This window comes from Stegostoma tigrinum, chromosome 20, assembly GCF_030684315.1.
Source record: "Stegostoma tigrinum isolate sSteTig4 chromosome 20, sSteTig4.hap1, whole genome shotgun sequence".
NCBI lineage: Eukaryota > Metazoa > Chordata > Chondrichthyes > Orectolobiformes > Stegostomatidae > Stegostoma > Stegostoma tigrinum.
In genome coordinates, this window is record NC_081373.1 from 4,175,102 (window position 1) to 4,199,955 (window position 24,854).

The 24,854-nt window shown below is 44.5% G+C and overlaps 1 protein-coding gene across 2 annotated transcripts in view; it reads right to left on the reverse strand.

Annotated features, from left to right (window-relative positions):
* Window positions 1–24,854, reverse strand: part of LOC125462076 (VPS10 domain-containing receptor SorCS1-like) — a 1,248,383-nt gene that overhangs the window by 53,174 nt on the left and 1,170,355 nt on the right. For both annotated transcript variants that reach the window (XM_059652946.1, XM_048551586.2), the window contains exon 23: window positions 17,015–17,143. In XM_059652946.1, the coding sequence (XP_059508929.1) occupies window positions 17,015–17,143 (129 nt within the window). The remainder of the gene's footprint in view (window positions 1–17,014; window positions 17,144–24,854) is intronic.

Consider the following 24,854-nt stretch of genomic DNA (forward strand, 5'->3'; position numbering starts at 1 on the left):
GCAACAAACAACTGCACCTCCCAGCCGTCAACCATTTCCACTCCCCCTCCCATTCTTTAGATGACATGTCCATCATGGGCCTCCTGCAGTGCCACAATGATGCCACCCGAAGGTTGCAGGAACAGCAATTCATATTCTGCCTGGGAACCCTGCAGCCTAATGGTATCAATGTGGACTTCACCAGTTTCAAAATCTCCCCTTCCCCCACCGCATCCCTAAACCAGTCCAACCTGTCTCTGCCTCCCTAACCTGTTCTTCCTCTCACCCATCCCTACCTCCCACCCCAAGCCGCACCCCCATCTACCTACTAACCTCATCCCACCTCCTTGACCTGTCCATCTTCCCTGGACTGACCTATCCCCTCCCTACCTCCCCACCTATACTCTCTCCACCTATCTTCTTTTCTCTCCATCTTCCGTCCACCTCCCCCTCTCTCTCTATTTATTCCAGAACCCTCACCCCATCCCCCTCTCTGAAGAAGGGTCTAGGCCCGAAACATCAGCTTTTGTGCTCCTGAGATGCTGCTGGGCCTGCTGTGTTCATCCAGCCTCACATTTTATTATTATGCAAGATTAAATTAATTGTTCATTTTCTCTTAGTTTTTTGGAAATGCAAGGTTAAAAACCAGATTAAAAAGGATTCAGAAAAGATTTACAAGGATGTTGCCAGGATTGGAGGGTTTGAGCTCTAGGGAGAGGATGAATAAGTTGCGGTTATATTCCCTGAAGCATCGAAGGCTGAGGGGTGACCTTATGGAGGCTTATAAAATCATAAGGGGCATGGATGTGGTGGGGAAGTCCAAATCTGGAGGGCATAGTTTTAAGGTGAGAGGGGAAAGATTTAAAAGGGACCTGAAGGGCAACTTTTTCACACAGAGGGTTGTGTATGTATGGAATGAGCTGCCAGAGGAAGTGTCGAGGCTGGTACAGTTACAACATTTAAAAGGCATCCAGATGGGTACATGAAGATGAAAGGCTGAGAGGGATATGGGCCAAATGCCCACAAATGGAACTAGGTTTATATAGGTTACCTATTCGGCATGGATGATTTGGACCCAAGGGTCTGTTTCCAGGCTGTATGTCTCTATGACTCTATTGTAGCAGCTACTAGGGATCATAAGTAACTGACAGTGGGTTGTTTGTAGTAGCAGCCTATGTGTTCACAATGCCTTGTGTGTGGGGCTAGGGAGACAGGAGATGCCGCTCAGGCCCTAAACTTACTGAATTCAATATTTAATCCTGAAAGCTGCAGGGTCCCCAAGTGGAAAACAAAATGTTCTTCCAGCTTGCACTTTACATTGCTGGAGCACTGCAGCAAGGCTGGGACACATATTGGCCAGAGATCATGGTGGTGTGTTCAAGGGTCAGGCAACTGGAAGCTCAGGGTGTTTGTTGCAGATGGTTCTGCAAAGTAGTCACCCAGTTTGCGCTTCGCTTCCCTAATGTAGAGGACACCACATTGTGAACTGCAAAAGCACTAGATTAAATGAAGTGAAGTGCAGGTGAAGTGTTGCTTGACCTGGCAGGTATGTCTTGGACCTTGGATTGCAGGAGGCAGGAAGTAAATGGGCAGGTGTTACACGTTCTGTGATTGCAGGGGAAGGGGTTGTGCGAGTGTCGGGGTGGGGTGTTGGGAGTGAAGGAGGAATGGATCAGGGTGCCCCAGAGAGAACATCCCCTATTGAAGATTGACAAGGGAGGCAGATAATTGCCTTATGGTGATATAGAACATAGAACATAGAACATAGAACAGTACAGCACAGAACAGGCCCTTCAGCCCACAATGTTGTGCCGACCATTGATCCTCATGGATGCACCCTCAAATTTCTGTGACCATATGCATGTCCAGCAGTCTCTTAAATGACCCCAATGACCTTGCTTCCACAACTGCTGCTGGCAACGCATTCCATGCTCTCACAACTCTCTGCGTAAAGAACCTGCCTCTGACATCCCCTCTATACTTTCCACCAACCAGCTTAAAACTATGACCCCTCGTGCTAGCCATTTCTGCCCTGGGAAATAGTCTCTGGCTATCGACTCTATCTATGCCTCTCATTATCTTGTATACCTCAATTAGGTCCCCTCTCCTCCTCCTTTTCTCCAATGAAAAGAGACCGAGCTCAGTCAACCTCTCTTCATAAGATAAGCCCTCCAGTCCAGGCAGCATCCTGGTAAACCTCCTCTGAACCCTCTCCAAAGCATCCACATCTTTCCTATAATAGGGCGCCCAGAACTGGACGCAGTATTCCAAGTGCGGTCTAACCAAAGTTTTATAGAGCTGCAACAAGATCTCACGACTCTTAAACTCAATCCCCCTGTTAATGAAAGCCAAAACACCATATGCTTTCTTAACAACCCTGTCCACTTGGGTGGCCATTTTAAGGGATCTATGTATCTGCACACCAAGATCCCTCTGTTCCTCCACGCTGCCAAGAATCCTATCCTTAATCCTGTACTCAGTTTTCAAATTCGACCTTCCAAAATGCATCACCTCGCATTTATCCAGGTTGAACTCCATCTGCCACCTCTCAGCCCATCTCTGCATCCTGTCAATGTCCCGCTGCAGCCTACAACAGCCCTCTACACTGTCAACGACACCTCCGACCTTTGTGTCGTCTGCAAACTTGCTGACCCATCCTTCAATTCCCTCGTCCAAGTCATTAATAAAAATTACAAACAGTAGAGGCCCAAGGACAGAGCCCTGTGGAACCCCACTCACCACTGACTTCCAGGCAGAATATTTTCCTTCTACTACCACTCGCTGTCTTCTGTTGGCCAGCCAATTCTGTATCCAAGCAGCTAAGTTCCCCTGTATCCCATTCCTCCTGACCTTCTGAATGAGCCTTCCATGGGGAACCTTATCAAATGCCTTACTGAAGTCCATATACACCACATCCACAGCTTGACCCTCATCAACCTTACTAGTCACATCCTCAAAAAACTCGATAAGGTTTGTAAGGCATGACCTACCCCTCACAAAGCCGTGTTGACTGTATTTGATCAAGCCATGCTCTTCCAGATGGTCATAAATCTTATCCCTCAGAATCCTTTCTAACACCTTGCAGACGACAGACGTGAGACTTACCGGTCTATAATTGCCGGGGATTTCCCTATTTCCTTTCTTGAAGAGAGGAATTACATTTGCCTCTCTCCAGTCCTCAGGTACGACTCCAGTGGAGAGCGAGGATGCAAAGATCTTCGCAAGTGGCGAAGCAATTGCATTTCTCGCTTCCCAAAGCAGCCGAGGACAAATCTGATCCGGGCCTGGCGACTTGTCAATCTTAATGTTTGACAAAATTTTCAGTACATCAGCTTCCTCTATCTCTATCCATTCCAGCATGCACACCTGCTCTTCAAAGGTTTCATTCACTACACAGGTCGTTTCTTTCGTAAAGACAGAAGCAAAAAACTCATTTAGGGCTTCCCCTACCTCCTCAGGCTCCACACACAAGTTCCCTATGCTATCCCTGATCGGCCCTACTCTTTCTTTGACCATTCTCTTATTCCTCACGTAAGTGTAAAATGCCTTTGTGTTTTCCCGGATTCCTTCTGCCAAGCCTTTCTCGTGCCCCCTCCTGGCTCTCCTCAGACCATTTTTGAGCTCCTTCCTTGCCTGCATGTAATCCTCTCTAGCTGAACTTGACCCTAGCTTCCTCCACCTTATGTAAGCTACCTTCTTCCTTTTCACTAGAAGCTCCACCGCTCTCGTCATCCAAGGTTCCTTTATCTTACCCCGTCTTGCCTGTCTCAGAGGGACATATTTACTCATCACTCCCAACAACTGTTCCTTAAACCATCTCCACATGTCTATAGTTCCCTTACCATGGAACAACTGCTCCCAGTCCATGCTTCCTAACTCGTGTCTAATCGCATCATAGTTTCCTCTTCCCCAATTAAATATCCTCCCATTCTGCCTAATCCTCTCCTTCTCCATAGCTATGTAGAATGAGAGAGTGTTATGGTCACTATCACCAAAATGCTCTCCCACCACAAGATCTGATACCTGCCCCGGCTCGTTTCCGAGCACCAAGTCTAGAATGGCCTCTCCCCTCGTCGGCCTGTCAACGTACTGCGTTAGGAAACCCTCCTGAACACACCTTACAAAAACAGCTCCATTCAAATCTTCTGCTCGAAGGAGGTTCCAATCAATATTAGGAAAGTTAAAGTCACCCATTACAACAACCCTACTGCGTCCACACTTTTCCAAAATCTGTCGACCTATGCTTTCTACAATCTCCCTGCTGCTATTGGGGGGCCTGTAGTAAACCCCTAACGAGGTGACTACTCCCTTGCTGTTCCTAATTTCCACCCATACTGACTCAGTAGGCAGATCTTCCTCGACAATGGAAGCTTCTGTAGCTGTGATACCCTCTCTGATTAGTAGTGCTACACCCCCTCCTCTTTTTCCCCCCTCCCTATTCTTTTTAAATGTTCTAAACCCTGGAATATCCAGCAACCATTCCAGCCCATGAGAAACCCATGTCTCTGTTATGGCCACAACATCATAGCACCAGGTACCGATCCATGCTCTAAGTTCATCACTTTTATTCCTGATACTCCTTGCATTAAAGCAAACACACTTTAACCGATCCCTTGGTTCCTTCCCAGGAAAATCCTTCCCACTAGCTGGTCTACCTCTTGCTACTGCCTCACCTGCATCAACGCTCACTTCTGGTATACAGCTCAGGTTCCCACCCCCCTGCCATACTAGTTTAAACCCTCTCGAACTACTCGAGCAAACCTTCCACCCAGGACATTGGTCCCCTTCCAGTTCAGATGCAACCCATCCTTCTTGTACAGGTCCCACCTTCCCCAGAAGGCATCCCAATTATCAACATATCTGAAACCCTCCCTCCTACACCAGCTGCGTAGCCACGTGTTCAGCTGCGCCCGCTCCCTGTTCCTCACCTCGCTATCTCGTGGCACCGGTAGTAAACCAGAGAACACTACTCTGTTCGTCCTGCTCTGCAGCTTCCATCCTAACTCCCTGAAATCACTTTTTATATCCTCAAACCTATTTCTGGCTATATCATTTGTGCCAATATGTAACACGATTTCTGGCTGTTCACCCTCCCCTTTCAGAACTTTATACACCCGATCGGAGACGTCCCGGACCCTGGCACCAGGGAGGCAACATACCTTCCGGGAATCCCGATCTTGCCCACAAAATCTCCTGTCGATTCCCCTAACTATCGAGTCCCCTACCACGAGTACTTTTCTATTCTGCCCCCTTCCCTTCTTTGCCACAGTGTCAGGCTCAGTGCCAGAGAACTGACTACTATGGCTTTCCTCTGGTAGGTCAACCCCCCCAGCAGTATCCAAAACGGTATACTTATTGCTGAGGGGAATGCCCACAGGGGATCTCTGCACTGTCTGTCTGTCCCCTTTCCTCCCCCTAACTGTAACCCATCTATCCTTGTCCTGAGCCTTAGGAGTGACCAACTCCCGATAACTCCTCTCAATTACCCCCTCTGCCTCCCGAATGATCCGTAGTTCATCCAGCTCCAGCTCCATTTCCCTAACACGGTTTTCAAGGAGCTGTAGCTGGGTGCACTTCCCGCAGATGTAGCCAGCGGAGACGTGTGCCACATCTCCCAACTGCCACATTTTGCAGGAGGAGCAAGCAACTGCCCTAGCATCCATACCCCACTTATCTGAACACCCACTCAATACTAAAGCAGAAAGCTCACTTCAAGTAATAATAACAAATTAATAACAAACTTATGTTCAATAGAGAAAGTTTAGAATGAACCTTACCTTATTAACTAGGTTAGAGGAGGAGGGCGGGTGGGAGACACTACAGTTGTAGAGTCTCGGGTTAAGCCACCTTGCTGATATATATGGTCACTGCTTTCCTTCCCGGCTGCCGGGATATCCTGATGAAGCTGGAGGAAATAGTGTTTAATGATCTTCTAGATGTGGATACAGGTGGAATGGTAGGTAAGGACAAGGGGACCCCTATCACTGTTGTGGGAGGGAAGAGAAGGGGTGAGGCGGAAGTGTGGGAGATGGATCGGACCCAGTCAAGAGCCCTGTTGACAATGGAGCTGGGGAATCCTCGGCTGAGGAAGAAGGTGGTTATTTTGGAAGCCTCCTTGTCGAAGCTGCCATCATTGGAATAGAAGCAATGGAGACAGGGGAACTGGAAGAATGGAATAAAACTTTTACAGCAAGTATGGTGTGAGGATGTAGAGGTAAGGTAACTATGGCAGTTGTCCCTTCATCTGTGCAACTGTTGCTCTGTCTGTCTGGGCTTGTTCTCCACCTATCATTTATTTCTTCACCCTCCCACCAACACCCCACCCCTACCCCTCACAATGCCCCATCTCCAGCTCATATACCAATCTTTTCCCAACTACAATCAGTTCTGAGGAACGGTCAATGGACCTGAAACTTTGATTTCTCTCCACAGATCCTGCCAGACCTGCTGTGTTTTTCCACCAATTTCTGTTTTTGTTAGTTCAGCAGTCAGTTGGTTAGCATTACTCTCAAGTTTGACAAGAATACTAACTCACTATTCTCAATGGTTCATTACTGAGATACTTAATAGGTTCCCATATATAATGGATTAGAGTAGATGAAATAGAGCTGCTTACCTGTTGTTATACACAGCTGATTTGTAATAGTGTTGAACACTTTTCCTGCATTATTACACTTACATTACATGTTTTTTTTAGAATGAATTACCAGGAAAGAGTGCTGAAGCAGAAAGCATAAATGTATATAAGATTGATGATTTATATTGAAAAAGAGTTATCGTAAGTATATGAATAGGTGGAAGAAATAAAATTATGAACTGGCATTTTCTTCCCAGGTCCAAAGCCTGCTTGTATTCTTACATTCGAGCATTAAAACGTATTTTCATCAGGACTTTTAGCAAATCAACATAACTTTGTTCATTATCAATTGAAAAACATTAGTGTTTTCGGAGAAGACTTCTATTGACAAGTTAATGGCTGAACAAACACTACTAATAATGCAACACTTTACTTTGTGACGGCTGCTTGAATAGGATTTACCCTGTTTCACAATAATATCTAAAAGGCATATTACTTTTTGTAAAACCGAGGTATTAATTTCAATAAAGCCAGTGTGAAAAATATTCTCAAGCACCTCATTTAAACTAACTTTAATAAAACCTGAACATATCAAGTTACATGTGGAAAAGTCTGTTTTGTTAATAACCTAATTATCATGTCTAATTTAGTCTAAATATATATTGCTTAATTACTTCTTTAAAACATTATTTAAGTTAATCAACCTGGTAGGAAATTCAAGATCTGACTTACAGATGAAACAAATCTAATTTGAATGCTTAAATGAGGTAAATGATTTACGGCCCTCACTGGAATAGTGGTATTGTCCCTGCCTATCCTGCTGGAGACTGGGGTTCAATTCCCTTCTGAGGACCACCTCAGGATTTTTGTCAGTGGCTCAGTGGTCAGCACTGATGTCTAACAGGGCCAGAGACAGGGGTTTGATTCCACCATCGGGCAACTGACTGTATGGAGTTTGCACGTTCTCCCCGGGTCTGTGTGGGTTTCCTCTGGGTGCTCCAGTTTCCTCCCACAGTTCAAAGATGTGCAGGCTAGGTGGATTGGCCATGGGAAATTGCCTGTAGTGTTCAGGGATGTGTGGATTATAGGGGGATGGGTCTGGGTGGGAGACTGTCTGAGGGTCAGTGTAGACTTATTAGGCCGAACGTCCTGTTTCCATACTGTTGAGATTCTATGAAAACTGTTTTTAACAGCTATAATTCCATTTTGAATTTCACTCCCGGGGTTTCATACACAGCTGCTTGTTAGAGGAGGATTTTTAGAAAAATGCTATATTTACATTTTAGATCAACTTAAGGTTTTCAAGTGATGCTTTTTCTTTCAAAGATCTCTGATTCATACTCAGTAAATATTATGTTTGGATTATTATTGATTTGATTTGCCAGAGGAAAAATGTTATTTAATCAAATTAATTGGCACATTGAATTATAGATGCAATAAAAATGATTTCCAAAATCTGCATTTTCAATGCTGATTTGAAAATAGTTTTTGTTTCATGGCCATTTTCAGAAGCATTGTATTCTTATCAAGGGGAATGACATTGATGCTGGGAAACCGAAAGAATTATAAAATAGGGAGTGCGACATGTGAAAACTACACTGTAGTTAGCTCGCCTCCTGCAGTTGTCGACCAGCAGAAGCCAATCTCTATCAACAGGCTTAAAGAGATTTCTGCTGCACAGCTCCTCAGGGTATTTCCAAAGCATCAGTATTAATCATAACATAGTTAATTCCATAGTAATCATAGAATCCAGTGTGGAAGTAGCCCATCAGGTTCACACTATCCCTCCAAACAGTGAAAGCAGCAAGTGATAGACAGAGCTAAGCGATCCCACAACCAAAGGATCAGATCTAAGCTCTGCAGTCCTACTCCATCCAGTGGTGAATGGTGGTGGACAATTAAACAACTCACTGGAGGAGGAGGTTCCAAGAACATCTACAACATCAATGGTGGAAAAGCCCAGCACATCAGTGCAAAGGTAGGGCTGAAAATTCACAGCAATCTTCATCCAGAAGTGCCGAGTGAATGATCCATCTCGGCTTCCTTCAGTGGTCCCAAGCATCACAGATACCTGTCTTCATCCAATTCAATTCACTCCACTTGATATGAAAAAATAGTTGAACACATTGGATACTGTTACGGCTATGTGCCCTGATAACATTCCATCAATAGTACTGAAGACGTGCTCCAGAACTTGCTGCCCCCCTAGCCAAGCTGTTCCAGTACAGTTACAACACTAGCAGCTACCTAACAATGGAAAATTGCCCAGATATGTCCTATACACAAAAAGCAGGTTTTGGAGGAGATTTGTGGCTTGGGTTGTGAGTGTTGAGGTTGTTGAGGTTGGTTGGTTTGCCAAGCTGCATGCGAACACTATTTAAGAGGGCAACAACACACTTCAGCAACACGGAACTACACCAAGAAGAAGAAGGATACCTCTTCCAAGTGTTCAAGGAGAATGGGTATCCAAAGAATTGGGTCAGAAGATGCCTACACAAACAGCATCAGAAAGTGATTACACCCCCCGACACACTCATCACGCTACCCTACATCAGAAACACATCAGAACTCACTACTTCTATGACGGCTGGGCATCAGAGTGGCACACAAGCCCACGTCAACCCTACGACAACTGCTCACCTGGAGTAAAGACCCACTCCCTGCCATGGACAGGACTGATATCATCTACAAGATCCCCTGCAGAGACTGTGAGAAACACTATATCGGACAAACAGGAAGGAAACTAATAACAAGAGAACATGAGCACCAGCTGGCTACAAAACAACACGACCAATACTCACTCATCTCAATCCACATGGACACGGAGAACCAACACTTCGACTGGGACAACACCAAGATCCTGGGACAGGCTAGGCAGAGACAGGCAAGGGAATTCCTGGAAGCCTGGCACTCCATGAGGCATGCTATAAATAAACACATTGAACTCCACCCCATATACATTCCACTTCGGAGGACAACCGGAATTGAGGCAACCCATTGCAATGGACTCCAGAGTTTAAAAACCAGGCGGGAAAACACACCGACACTTCATCGGAGGCTGTACTGAGGATGTTACGCAGCATGGTAACGAAACGTCCGCAAAACAAGAACCCAACTCGGTGAGCCAACCAACTTCAACAACCTCAACAAAAAGTAGGACTAATCCAACTCGGACAATTACCACTCCATCAGTCTCCTCTCGATCATCAGTAAAGTGATGGAAGGTGTCAGTAACAGTGCTATCACACAGCATCTGCTCAGCAATAACCTGCTCAGTGACACCCAGTTTGGGTCTCACGAGGACGACTCAGCTCCTGATCTCATTACAGCCTCGGTTCAAACATGGACAGAAGAGCTGAATTCCAGAGGTGTGGTTAGAGTGACACAGTTTGGCATCAAGATGCATTCAACCATGTGTGGCGTCAAGGGGACTTAGCAAAACAGGAATTAATAGGTATCGGGGCAAACTCTCCACTGGTTAGAGTCATACCTGGCACATAGGAAGATGGTTGTCATCGTTGGAAGTCAGTCATCTCAGCTGCAGGACATCGCTGCAGGAGTTCCTCAGGGTATTGTCCTCGGCCCAACCATCTTCAGCTGCTTCATCAATGACCTTCCTTCCATCATAATGTCAGAAGTGGGATGTTCGCCAATGATTGCTCAATGTTCAGCACCATTCGTGATTCCTCAGATACTGGAACAGTCCATGTCCAAATGCAACAAGATCCAGGCTTAGGCTGACAAGTAGCAAGAAACATTCATGCCACATAAATGCCAGGCAATGACCATCATCAACGACAGATAATCTAATCAATGCCCCCAATCAAGTTACTGTGACTGAATTCCCCACTGTCGACATCATTGGGATTACCATTGTCTGGAAACTCAACTGGGCTCACCATATAAATACAGTTGCTACAGGACCAGGTCAGAGACTAGGAATCCTGCAGCAAGTAACTCACCTTCTCACTCCCCAGAGCCTGTTCACCATCTACAAGCATAAATCAGGAGTGTGATGGAATACTCCCCAATTGCCTGAATGGATGCAGCCCTAGCAACTCTCAAGAAGCTTGACGCCACTCAGGACAAAGCAGCCCCCCACTAGATTGATGCCACATCTACTCCCGCCACCCCGAACCTCAGTAGCAGCAGTGTGTACTATCTACAAGGTGCAGGCAGAAAATTCACCAAAGATCCTCAAACAACAGCTTCCAAACCCATGGCCATTTCCATCGAGAAGGACAAGGGAAAACCACCCCCCTGCAAGTTCCCCTCCAAGGCACTCACCATCCTGACTTGAAAATATATTGCTGTTCATTCACTGTTGTTGGGTGAAAATCCTGAAAATCCCTCCCTTAGGTCAACTGACAGCATGTGGACTTCAGTGATTTAAGAAATTAGCTCACCACCACTTTCTCAAACAGGGATGGGCCTTAACTGCTGGCCTAGTCAATGATGTTCATGTCCCACAAATGAAAAAAATTAAATAATAGACTACAGCACAGAAAAAGGCCCAATCGCTCCATTGAATTTGCAACAGTCAAAAGTGCCCACCTTCCTATTCCAAACTCATTTTCTAGTAATTGGCCCATAGTCACAGAGTCACGCAGCACAGAAACTGAGCTTTAGTTCAACTAGTCCATGCCAAACATAATTCCAAACTGATCTGGTCTCAGTTCAGTCTTGCATGCCCTGACATTGCAAGTGGACATACAGCCCTCGAGTCACAGAGCTGTACAGCATGGAAATAGGTCCTTCAGTCCAACTCGTCCATGCTGGCCAGATATTCCAAATAAATCTAGCCCCATTGTCTAGCATTTGGCCCATATCCCTCTACACACTTCCTATTATATACCCATCCAGATGCCTTTTTAATATTGTAATTGTACCAGCCTCCACCACTTCCTCTGGCAGCTCATTCCATACACGCACCACCCTCTATGTGAAAATGTTGCCTCATAGGTCCCTTTTAAGTCTTTCCCTTCTCACCTTAAGCCCATGCCCCCTAGCTTTGGACTTCTCCACCCTAGTGAAAAGACCTTGTCTATTTAAGGCATAGCCCAACCCGATTTTATAAACCTCTGTAAGGTCACCCCTCAGCCTCCGCTGTTCCAGGAAAAATAGCCCCAGTGTTTTTGGCTTCTCCCTGTAGCTCAAATCCTCCAATCCTTGCAACATCCTTGTAAATCTTTTCTCAGCTCTTTCAAGTTTCACAACATTGTTCCTATAGCAGGGAGACCAGAATTGCATGCAGTATTCCAATAGTGTCCTAACCAATGTTCTGCACAGCGGCAACATGACCTCCTAACTCCTATACTCAATGCACTGACCAATAAAGACAAGCATAAAAAAAAATGTTCTTCACTATCCTAGCTACCTGTGACTCCACTTTCAAGGAACTATGAACCTGCACTCCAAGGTCTCTTTGCTCTAAACATTTCTTCAGAGTTATGAAGCTTTCTGCCTTTATCACCCTTACAGAAAGGAAATTCCAGTTTTCCACTAACCTCAGGATGAAAAAGTTTTTCCCTCATATCCCCTCTTAGCCTTCTGTCCCTTACCTTAAATCTGTGACTTGTGGTCATTGAATCCTTCATCAAGGGAAAAAGCTTCTTCCTGTCTGCCCTATATATGCTCCTCATATGTTTATACATCTCAGTTATGCCTCCCTCAAACCCCTCTATTGCAAGGAAAATAACTCCATCTCGCTTCATTACTGACACTCTCCAGCTTAGGCAATGCCTTGGCAAATCTCCTCTGCACCATCTCCAGTGTTATCACATCCCTCCCATAATGTGGATTCCAGAATTGTGCACAACACTCTGGCTGTGGAGTAACTATAATGCTTTATACAGTTCCAGCATCACCTCCCTGCTCTTAATCTCCATACTTTAGCAAATGAAGGCAAGTATCCCATGTGCCTTCTTCACCACTATTCCACCTGTCCTGATACTTTCAGGGACCAGTGTATGTGCATACCAAGGTCCCTCTGGTCTTTGGTGCTTCCCAGGGTCCTAGTGTTCATCATGTATTCCCTTGCCTTGTTTGTTCTGCCCAAGTGCATCCTCTCACATTACCCAGACTGAATTCCATTCGCCACTGATCAACCCATCTGTATCTGCCTCTAATCTAAGGCTATCCTTCTCCTATTTGTTACATCATCAAGTTTTCATATCATCCATGAACTTATTGATTAATCCTTCGACGTTCAGGTCTGAATCATATATATAAACCACAAACAGAAAGGTCCCAAGGCTAATCCCCACAGAACCTCCCGGACACAGGCTTCCAGTCACAAAAACAACCATTGACCCTTGCCCTCCGCTTCCTGTCACTCAGCCAATTCTGCATCACATTAGCCAAATTTCCTCGGATCCTATGTACTCTTAAATACACTATCAGTCTCCCATGTAGGGCCTTATCAAAAGCGTTGCTGTAGTTCAGGCACACTGCATCAAAAGCATTGCCCTCATTTACACACCAGGTCACCTCTTTGAAAAATTCGATCAAGTTGGTCAGACACAACCTCTCTTTAACAAAGCCAAGACTGATTGCTCTCGATTAATCCCTGTCTCTCCGAGTGCAGATTAATTCTGACCCTCAGAATTCCTTCCAACAGTTTTGCCACTACTGAGATTAGTCTGACAGGCCTGTAGTTTCCTGTTTATCTTTAGCTCCCTTTTTGAATGAAGTTACCACTTTGGCTGTCCTCCAGTCCTCCAACATTTCTCTTGTGGCTAGAGAGCAAGTGAACATTTTTGCAAGCCACCCTGCTATTTCCTCCCTTGCCTCACTCAACAACTTGATATATTTAATCTGGCCTTGGCAATTTATATATTTTTAAGATGACCAGCGCATTCAGAACCTCCTCGCTTTCTATGCTAATTTCTTTAAGTATATGATAGCCACTCTCTTCAATTTCTATGTGCCCCCTCATTATCTCTTCGATGCCAACATGGATGCAACATGACAGGGACTTCTCATAACAGCTCTGCACCCAGCTGTGACACTAATGATGTCAGTGAAGACTGAAGAAAATGAAGAATTGAAATCTGCATTCCCTTCTCCTTTGCACACAGGAAAGGTTGAAACATTGGTTTGAAATAATGAGCCGCTTCCTGTTCCTCTGAAGAACTCCAGAGTTGTGTCATCCATTGTGGCAACAACAATGAAATGAGTATTCAGTGCCTTCTCCAAGAACAAAACTGGCAGGCAAAATGAAGAATGAAGAAAATTCTGCAAGAGGACCACGAAATAAAGACATCCTAATTACTTCTTGGGAGATATTCTCCTTTCACAGGCTGAGGTGCTACTTTGTTTTTGTCCATTCACAAGATGCGACTGTTACTGGCTGAGTGCAGTTAAGAGTTAAGCACATTGCTGTGAGTCTGGAGTCACATGCAGGACAGTCCAATTAAGGACAAGAAATTTCCTTCCCTAAGGTACATTAATGAACCAGATATCATTAAACTTTTACAGAGCGATAACAAGGTGTAGAGCTGGATGAACACAGCAGGCCAAGCAGCTTCATAGGAGCAGGAAAGCTGACCTTTCAGGACTAGACGCTTCATCAGAAGAAGGTCTAGGCCTGAAAAATCAGCTTCCCTGCTCCTCTGATGTTGCTTGGCCTGCTGTGTTCCTCCAGCTCTATACCTTGTTACCTCAGATTCTCCAGCATCTACAGTTCCTACTATCTATTACATCCAACTTTTACATCCAGTTTATTATCAATGGATTTGCATTCCTTTATCGGCCATGGTGGATTTGATTGCAGAACATTACCTGGGTCTCTGGAATAATAATCTAGCAGTAATGCCACTTGGCCATCACCTCTTCAGCATGACGCTACTTCTCTGCAGGCAATGGTATTCGGACCTTCGTCAGACAGAAGCAGCACACCATCATCAACAACAGAGCAAACTTGAAAACGTGAAGAAGTTTGAGTTTCTTGGGTACTTGTATCAGGATTCGGATTTATATGAATGTGCTGCATTGTAAACCGATCTGCAGGCTTGCTCACCTTTAGCATTGGACATTTCCTCTTCAAGAGCCATTGTAGTAATAGGAAGATCAAATGGTGTCAATATTCCTTCAGATTGTCATTCTACATGAAATCTATTTGCATCAGTTTTGTCCATTCACCAATTGTCAATATCTCGTTATAGTTTTACTGTCATTCCACACAATGTAACCTATATTTGTGTCATTAAGCAGTCCCCATCTCATGTGTCCATTGTGATACCACAATCCTATTTTTTTCTTCACTTCAACCAGCTGATCTTAAACCTTGAAATGACCTGTTTTCTATCATCTCAGGTAATGAATCACACAGCCTCAAAACTTTGTGTGAAAGTTTTATTTTAACTGCTTGTTTCTGTTCTAAATTTTTCTGCTCACTTTGTATCCAGGTTCCCTTGTTCAAACGCACTCAATCACTGGAAATAGTGTGAACCTGCATTGCTAAAAAGGCTTTCCTAAGTACATTTTCAAGTTTAGTTAGTACTTTGACTCAAATGCTGGCATTGAAATAAAGAAGCTAAATTGCTGTAGCCTCAAGGCCTATTTGTGGATTATGATACAAACCTAATCAAAGGCCTGTGATTTATATAAGTGTTTATATCATTTGTGGAGTTTGGATTTTAAAATTATGGCATATGGCTTGGGTTACTTTTGTGAAGAGTTTTCTTTAAAAGAGAATCATTCTGGCAGAGAGACCGAGTTGAATATGTGTCAGAAAGCAGGAAAATGTGAAAGCCCTGTGTTAACAGAAAGATAGTTATACTGTCAAGTTTATGGCAGGCAGATTAAGTACGTCAGGCCAACAGCTCTGTTTCCAGTTCAGAAGAATTTAAGATAAGAAAGTTTTTTTTTAGAAAAAAGCTCAAAAGCAGTTTTTTGCCTTTTTTTTGAAGACATCGGTGGTGAGTTCAGAAGCTAGCCTAGTTTTTCTCTCAGAAGAAGAATTCAGAGCAGTTAATGCAATAAATTGTTTCAGAAGAATACTTTGCGAAAGTTCCAAACCAGAAGATTTTGTTTAGAAAACTGCAGGTTATTGAAACTGAGAAATTTTAAGTTTATGGAGAAGTTCTTGCCGGCAGATTTGTAAAGGACTCATTGAATTGTCTTCATGGCCCATAGCCAAGAAATTGGAGTCAGTTGTGTACAACTCAAAAGAGTTGAGATATAATAGGGGGAAGGGGGGAGTTAATTGAAGTCTGAAGGGTTAAGATATTGAGGCAGTGGTAATTCCTCTGAACATGAATCTTAATAATACACAATGGTTAGAACAGGGCTGAAACTTTAATTGGCTTAGAATATATAGCAATCATTCTAACTGTTTCAGAGATAGTAGGAACGACAAATGCTGGAGAATCTGAGATAACAAGGTGTAGAGCTGGATGAGCACAGCAGGCCAAGCAGCATCACAGGAGCAGGAAGGCTGACGTTTTGGGCCTAGATTGTTCTTCAGAAATGGGGGAGGGGAAGGGGGTTCTGAAATAAATAGGGAGAGAGGGGGAGGCAGGTAGAAGATGGATAGAGGAGAAGATAGGTGGAGAGGAGACAGACTGGGATGGAGCCAGTAAAGGTGAGTGTACATTGGGAGGTAGGGAGTGGATAGGTCATTCCAGGGAGGACGGACAGGCCAAGGGGTGGGATGAGGTTAGTAAGTAGGTGATGAGGGTATGGCTTGAGGTGGGAGGAGGGGATGGGTGGAGAAAGGACAGGTTAGGGAGGCGGGGATGAGCTGGGCAGGTTTTGGGATGCGGTAGGGGGAGGGGCGATTTTGAAGTTTGTGAAATCCACATTGATACCATTGAGCTGCTGGGTTCCCAAGCGGAATATGAGTTACTGTTCCTGTAACCTTCGGGTGGCATCATTGTGGCGACAGGAGGACCAGGATGGACATGCTGTCCACGGAATGGGAGGGGGACTTGAAATGGTTCACGACTGGGAAGAGCACTTGTTTAATGCGAACCATTCTAACTGTTGTAGGTTTATTCCTTCTTTTGTGTCTTAGACTTCTGCTGTTAAGTTTCAGTCATTAACTGACATGTTAACTAATTAAACAAAAAAATGTTGCTGCAAAAGTTCAGCGGATCTGGCAGCATCAGTGAGGAAAGAAACAGAGTTGATGTTCCGAATTTGGAACTTAATTCTGAGGAAATGTCACTGGACCTGAAACGTTAACTCTGTTTTTTCCTTCACAGATGCTGCCAGACCTGCTGAGCTTTTCCAGCAACTTCTGTTTTTGTTCTTGATTTACAGTATCTGCTGTTCTTTTGTTTTATTTTAATAAAGGAACCAAGATCTCAAACCAGGTTTTATTCTGGAATCTGACTTGTCCAGGTGTACCATCAGCTGGGGTGGAAACACACACATTATCTCCCTTACGCTTTCCCCTTGTTCACTCTCTGATCTGGGTAAAAGCTGAACTTACTTGAACAAATTGTGACTCACCTCATCTAAATCCAAACTATTAGATTTCTCTTTTGTAAGGCCTTGGTGTGGCAGGATGTAGAGTTCTGCTGCAGTTGGCAAACCGGGGAGGATGGTTAGCAGCATCTGTTGCTCGGGTACAGCTGTAACCTGGTGAACACAGACACAATTCATCATCTTTACTGAGACCTCTCACTGAAAACATTTCCAAACTGGCTCCTAGACTCGTAGAATCATAGAATCCCTACAGTGTGGAAACAGGCCCTTCGGCCCAACAAGTCACACTGACCCTCAGACCATTCCCCCTGTAATTGATCTAATCTACACATCCCTGAACACTACAGGCAATTTAGCATGGCCAATTTGTCTAACCTGCACATCTTTGGACTGTGGGAGGAAGCCAAAGCACCAAGAGGTAATCCATGCAGACAGATCTACAACTTGTTTACAACTTTTCATCTTTTAAATTAGAAATTTTCCAAAACACGGACAGTCTTTTCTGTCACTTTGACAATGTTGTGGAAGCGCAGATTATTGATTTGGGTTATTGAGATTCTTGTCCTTTGGCCAGAGAAGCAGCAGTAAACACTCATTTTGGTCCAGGGGGCGCAATGTCATAGAATCTCCACATTGACCCTCTAATGAACATCCTACCCAGGCCCATGCCACTCCTGTAAACCTGCATTTCCCATGACCAATCTGCCTAGTCTGCACATCCCTCGACACTACGGGGCACTTTATAATGGCCAATCCACCTAACTTGCACATCTTTACACTGTGGGAGGAAACCCACGCAGACACAGGGAGAGTATGCAAACTACATACAGTCAGTCACCTGAGGATGGAATTGAACCTGGGTCCCTGGTGCTGTGAGGCAGCCGTGCTAACCACTGAGCCACCCCTAATGTCATCAGGTACTTGACTGGCCTTTTCTGTAATCGAGGATCTTGGAATTAGAAAAGTTCCCACAGGTTCCACTGTTTGAATGGCAGTGGTTCTGCAGTCAGATGTACTATTAGGTGACTGTCTATAAACATTGATTGGTCCAATGGACAAGGTAGAGCGGGGCAATAAAAGGTAAAACTATGCTCAGTTTGTTACTCCACAGTACCATCTGAAGACAGACAGAACTCAGCAGCACAGAAATTCCACAAGGTGAGTGAGGGGCTGAGATCAATCTCTATCTCTGGCAGTTGTAGCCTGAGGTGCTCCAGATATTGGAACTTGGGGCCCACTTCATTTGAGCCATTTCTGAGGGCATTAAGAGTCAAACTGAAGGCAAAATGTCATCAATGACAGGACCAGAATGGTTCCAGACTTAGGAATCACACACTTGAACCTTCAACTTTAGGGGTGCCAATCCTTCTGGAATGGCCTGGATTCCACTGCAATAGGTATCACTCTCCCAGTGGTCAATGGAAGCATTCCAGAAGAGCCCGACACAGGCTCACAGCAGCTACAATGTGGGGCTGCTCTTTCTCCCTCTCAGCAAGTTCAATTTCCAGGAAATCCCCATCTTCACCTCCTTCCACATTGCAAACTCATGGGAAAAATTTCATAACTTTGGAGAAGAAAATATTTGACATTCAATACATTCACTGAAAACCTCAAGATGACACATAACTTTTTTTTAAAAAGAAAACCCTTGTTTTGTACCTTATCGCTGAAAAACAATCAATGAAGCATAATACTGAAATAAAAACAGAACTTGCTGCAGAAACTCAGCAGGTCTGGCAGCATCCATGGAGAGAAAGCGGAGTTAACGTTTCAAATCCATCAGAATTAAAGAGTCATTAGACACCAAACATTAGCTCTGCTTTATTTCCACAGACGCAATCAAGTATGTCGACAGCACAGTGTGGAGCTGGAGGAACACAGCAGGTCAGGCAGCATCAGAGGAGCAAGAAAGTTGATATTTCAGGTCGGGACCCTTCTTCAGAAAAGACCCATTTCTGAAGAAGTGTTCCAAACTGAAACATCAACATGCCTGCTGCTCTGATGCTGCCTGGCCTGCTGTGTTCCTTCAGTGCCACACTGTGCTGTCTCTGACTCTAACATCTGCAGTTCTTGCCGCCATCATGTATGTAACTTTTCTTGTATTTATTATGAACTGTTGGAGTCAGAAGGTTAATTAAGCTCTACTCCAGAGAACTGACCTCAGAACTCTTAAGGTGATGCTCCAAAGTAGTTCTGGGATGATCCTGTCCAAGGAGCAGGGGATGCAGTAATAATCAGTGAAGGGAATCAGGAATTCAGGGGATTAAAGAGGATTTATGATCTGGTCAGTGAGGAACCCAACTCCCGCACTTCAGCACTGTGGAAATGATTTGTTTTTGAGATTTACTGCACGTGTTCGGTACTATTTCTAGTAATGAGTGGGACTGAAAAACAGATGGCAGATATTAACCTACAACCTTCTCATCACTCAGATGTGTTCACACAGCAGGCTCTGCTAGTAGTTGTGGGCACAGTGAACTCCCCATTTTAACCTGCTCCCCCAGCCTGGCCCGGGGTTCCAGGAACTGATCCCACCTCACTAGTTCCTTCCACCAGCCTCTCCTGGAATACATCCAGTTGGAGCTGGCAAACCTCACTTTTACCAACAGGGAAACTGGCACATTTTTGGTCTGAAATGATCAATGCACCTATTCCCTGCTGTATCACAGTGTGGCAGGTTCTTTCAGTGTCTGGAAAATGGGTCCTTGTTGGACCAAGCTCCAAGACATGATCCTTTCAGTGGGATTCATCATTCCATTTCCCATTAAAAGTCTCATTTTTCTGAGACAATTTCACAGAATTAATTACTTCCTGTTGTTTTATACTTCAATACAATGCCACAGGGATAACATTGATTGGGAAAGTAATAACATCTCAATCAATAAGGTGTCTGGCACCTCCCATTCTTAAAATAATGATTAAGTTTAAAATGTTGGAAAGAATGCCTCTTTAATCATTATCCTAGCCCTCTCTGCACTGGTCTGGTTTTGTTTGGCTTTTTATTTTCTATTTGTACTGTTTGCACTAACTACAAGCGATTGGGAGTAGAGTGGCTATGGTACTGGATCAGCAATCATGAGATTTTGTTCATAATCCCACCACGGCAAATTGTAAAATTGAATGTAACAAATTTGACAATGAGGTTAAAGCAGAGAGAAGGAACGCCTGGAGAACCAGAATGTGGTTCAAAATGAACTGCGTAAAGGCTGTTTGTAAGGAGAGTGAACCTGCCATGCCCACTTTGTACAAACATACAGGTGAGTAGCGACTGATGTCTTCACAATGATATATATCGGTGAGAAATGTGGGGCTGAGTCTTGTCAGTTTCTCTCAATGAAGCCTAGCAGATGTTTTCACACAGTCACTACAGAATCACCTCATTGACAACCTCCCACTGCCCAATCGTGGCTCTCCTGTCCAATACTAGCCCAATTCTACCACTTATCCAGCCACTCCCAGAGTACCCTGGAAAAAAGAACAGCATCTCTGGCACCTGCAGTATCTTTTAAAGTAGGTTGGGCACTTAGGCAAGTACGGTCAGTCTAGGGCTGTCCTGCATGGTTTGTGACAACTGTCCTAGATGTGGTGGGCCTGGGGAAATGGGGTCCTACTTTATGGGCACACATCTGGAGATCTTAGTGGATGGGATGGTGCATGGTAGGCACATCCTCATCTCCTGCAAGGACTGACAGAAGAGGTCACATCATCAAATAATGCCAGCCTGGCTCGGGCTTGTCACCCATGTGGGCATGGTGGCACAGTGGCTAGCACTGCTGCCTCAGAGCGCCAGGGACCCAGGTTCAATTCCACTCACAGCTGACTGTCTGTGTGGGGATTGCACATTTTCCCTGTGTCTGTGTGAGTTTCTTCTGGGTGCTCCAGTTTCCTCCCTCAGTGTAAAGATGTACAGGTTAGGTCAACTGGTCATGCTAAATTACCCCTATTGCCCAGGGATGTGTAGGTTAGGTGATTGGCAGAGGTTAGATGTGGGGCTACATGGATAGAGTGGGAGGTTGGTTTGGGTGGGGTATTCTTTGGATGGCCTTGATGGGTTGAATGACCTCTTTCTGCACTGTAGCGATTCTATAAGTGATTGTGGCCTCAACTGTCTGGAAGAATCAAATCAATGCCCTTCTCCACTCTGTCAGCAGGAGTGACACCATCTTCTGTCCAATACCTCACACGCGCGCTCTCTTTGGTACAACACCCAGCTCCCATCGAGGCTCCTGCTCTCTTGCCTCACTATTGCCTGCAGCATCTTCCCTCCCCTGCTCTCACCCACCGAATTCTCCCACACCACAACTCTGCTTGGCTTTTAGACTCCCTGCTGGCACCTCGCCACTTTCCGTTCACCTGCACTGGCACTAACAGCTCTGCAGCCTTCCACCATTCCTCTCAATACCTTCTTTTCTCTCAGTCCCGGAGAAAACAGCCCACCAGAGTCGAACAGAAACAGCTAAGGCGTGTAAAGGGCTAGCTGACATCGGGTTCCTCACAGGAGAGGACCCTGAACAGCTGCCTGACTGTGCCCAAATCCCCAGACCTGTACTGGGGGCTTCCCCTGACCTGCTGCCCCAGAACTCCTAGATTGACGGACCTGCCTGAAGAATTCCAACAAGTGTCACTCGCTTCTCGACTTTGTGTCTGTGCTAAGCAACAAGGCAGTGCAGGGTTCCTGTGAGCCCGGCTGCTGTGTCTGAGGGGGTTAGGCTATAAAAAGGCAGGACGAGGAAAAGACACTGTGAACATTCAGGTACAACGTGAACAGATGGTTAGAGAGTGAGAGTATGGCCCTGAGGTGCAGTCTGGCCCAGCCCATGAACTGGGTGCATGTCCCTCAATCTGAAGTTTCCTTGCAATGATTGTTGTTGATGTCCTTCAGAATTCAGCATTAATGTTCAGAAGGACAGTCACTGTGGCCCTACTGAACCATAATGCTGCTCTCTCATTAGACAAAAACAATTAGTAGTAGTTTCACCTGAGGGTCACCTTGCCTCAGGCATGTGGAGAGGACAACCCTTCATGGTAACCTCAGCTGGTGCAGGAACTGAAGCCACGCTGTTGGTATTCCTCTGTATTGCAAAGCAACCGTCCAGTCACATTAACTAACTGAGCATACTGTAAGTGGATATGACATATGCCATGATAATGCAGAGGGGCTGGCACATGATGGATGCCAACATCCATGGAAAGGGGGTAGCGGGAAGAGGAGCAGAAATGGGATTTAGGATGTCCCTCATAGAGTGTTCCCTGAGGTGTTTTGCATTGATGGAGTGTGCCCTGAGGTGTTGGTGCCAGGTGTCCAAGACGGCAGCTTGAAGGAACGAGCAGTAAATTGAAGTCTCTTCTGACATGTTGACATTTCCTCCCAGTGGGTAGTAAGATAGGATGCTACACATTAATATGGTGAGATACACAGCCAACGAGACTTTGAACAAGGAACAATCCCCTTCACTAAGCATTGCCTTGCTCTCTGGGAACAATTTCATCTCAATGTCCAAAACTCTGTTTAAATGCAATGAGTTGCTCAAAGCCTTGCTGGACTTTCTTATGTGATTCTGCCTGATTTCTCACCATCGCCCATTTCATTCAGGGCTCTATAGATTTAGCATGTGATACTTGCCAATGCTAAACAAATAAACAAGCTATCAATGCTACAAAGAACCACTTGAATGTATATCAGATCTTACAGAGATAGAAAATGACTGACTTTGAAGTTCAATTTTGTTGCTTTAGTCCAAGATCCTGTGAATGGCAATGAGAAAAGCAGTCATTGATTTGGTGAGGTTCCTTGGAGGAAGTGAAAACAGGTTTCCTAGTTCCGTTTGAATAGTGCAATGGAATCATTACCATCTGCCTGAATCACTGTAGTTCACATTGGGCTAATCATCTGTCTGAGAGGGCAGTATTCCCTCGCAACTGCTGTCCATGCCCTACGTCTGAGGAATAGCTCTCACAATCTTCTGACTCAACTGGAAGTTGAGTGGTTCTTGAGATAAAGTGGCAATTAAAAATTAATCATGCAATAGACTTCTTATTACCTCAGATATTAGAAGACCCAAAGTTTTGTTCAATCTTTACTGTACTGGATGAGGGTAATTTTGCAAATGTCTGTAGTTATGTGGCTTTATGGAGTGAAGTTGGAGAAAGCACTCGATTGTGTGATTTTCCTAACTTAGACCTGAGTCCCTTCGAATGAGATTCTACACCAGGAGCAATTGTTCAGAATCATTAGTTCTGGATCAATCCCTTATTGCAGCAAATTGTTGGAATCACTGCATGGCTTTCTGTTAAATAGGGAGAATATTTTAAGGAATAATCTTTCAAAAATCTTTTTAAATACACATTTAGGTTAGCCATGATATTATTCCAATGGGTGCTTCTACACAGGCAACCGCAACAGTTTGAAACAGGCTGTTGAGTGATCTCCAGTCTCAAATAATGTAACCTGCAATGTAACCTGGACGCCTCTAAGTCTTTTTGATCTGTACATCCCTTTGCTTGCTGTGATCTGCCTGTACCACTCCTAAACAAACTTTTCACTGTATTCTGGTACAGTGACAATAAAAGTGAATCATATCAAAATAGAAGTTAATTTCAAGGGGTCCTGTCTCACAGGGTAAATCAAGGACTGGATCCCACTTTTACCAGAGTGATCAGCTCAGACTTTCAGGTGCTTCCATTAAAATCTGACGGCAGGTCCATCGTTGTTCCTGTAACTTGGAAAATATGTTTGGGAAAGGAAACTCACACCAGGGTAGATACCTGTGGTGGAATGTCAATGCTAGGCATTTTGTGAAACCATTAAGCAGCTACAGAATGGGATGGTCCATACTAATGTTTACCTTAGTACCAGCCTCCTCCCACTCCTTTTTAACTCACTCTATCTCCACATCCTTCCAGTTCATTTTCCTTCATGTGCTTATCGAGCTTCATTCTCACTTCTACTCACCTCAGCTACACTTCTAATCATCCTTTCAGATCTTAACAAAACCACCATTTTGTTGTCTATTGGCAACAATGGACCAATAAGCAGGCAGTATGGTTTGACATTGTACAGTCTTGTGATTCTTACTGATTACTCACAGTAATAAAAGTTCGCAAACATTGGAAATAGGAACAGGGGTATGCCATTCAGTTCAGAAAGTCTGTCCTGCCATTCAACAAGATCACTGCTGATCTGCCTCAAATCCTCATTTGCACCAGTTCATTGTAGCCCTGAACTCACCAGTATTTTTTTTTAAAATCTACCATCTCTTTAAACACTTGCAATGATCTAGCCTCCACAATTCTCTGGTTTGGAGAATTCCAGGCATTCACTACTTCTCTCTAGGAGAAGAAATTTATCTCCATTTAAAATGAGTGTCTCCTTATTCTGTAACTATGTCCCCTTATTCAAGATTTCCTCAGGAACAGAAATATCTTCTCAACATCTAGTCTCTTTGGAATCTAATATGTTTCAATAAGATCATTGATCATTCTTCTGAACACTAATGAATAAAGGCCTAACCAGTTTAGCTGCTCTTCATAAGCCAACTCCCTCAGCCTAAGAATCAGTCTAACAAATGTCTTTTGAACTTCCTCCAATGCCAGGATTATCTTGCATAAACACAGGGGCCAAAACTGTACACTGATGTCACCAATATCCTATACAATTGAAATAAAAATTCCTTACTTTTAAACTTCAAACCCCCAGCAATTAAGGCCAAATTTCATTTGCTACCTTCATTAATTGATGCTAAACCTACTTTGTCATGTTGTCAAGCTACTTGACATGTACTGTGCAAACAAGGAGTTGTCTTGTAGGAGCTAAACCCACCGTAAGTTGTAACTTAGCTGGATGTACAATGTGAACAGAGTTTCC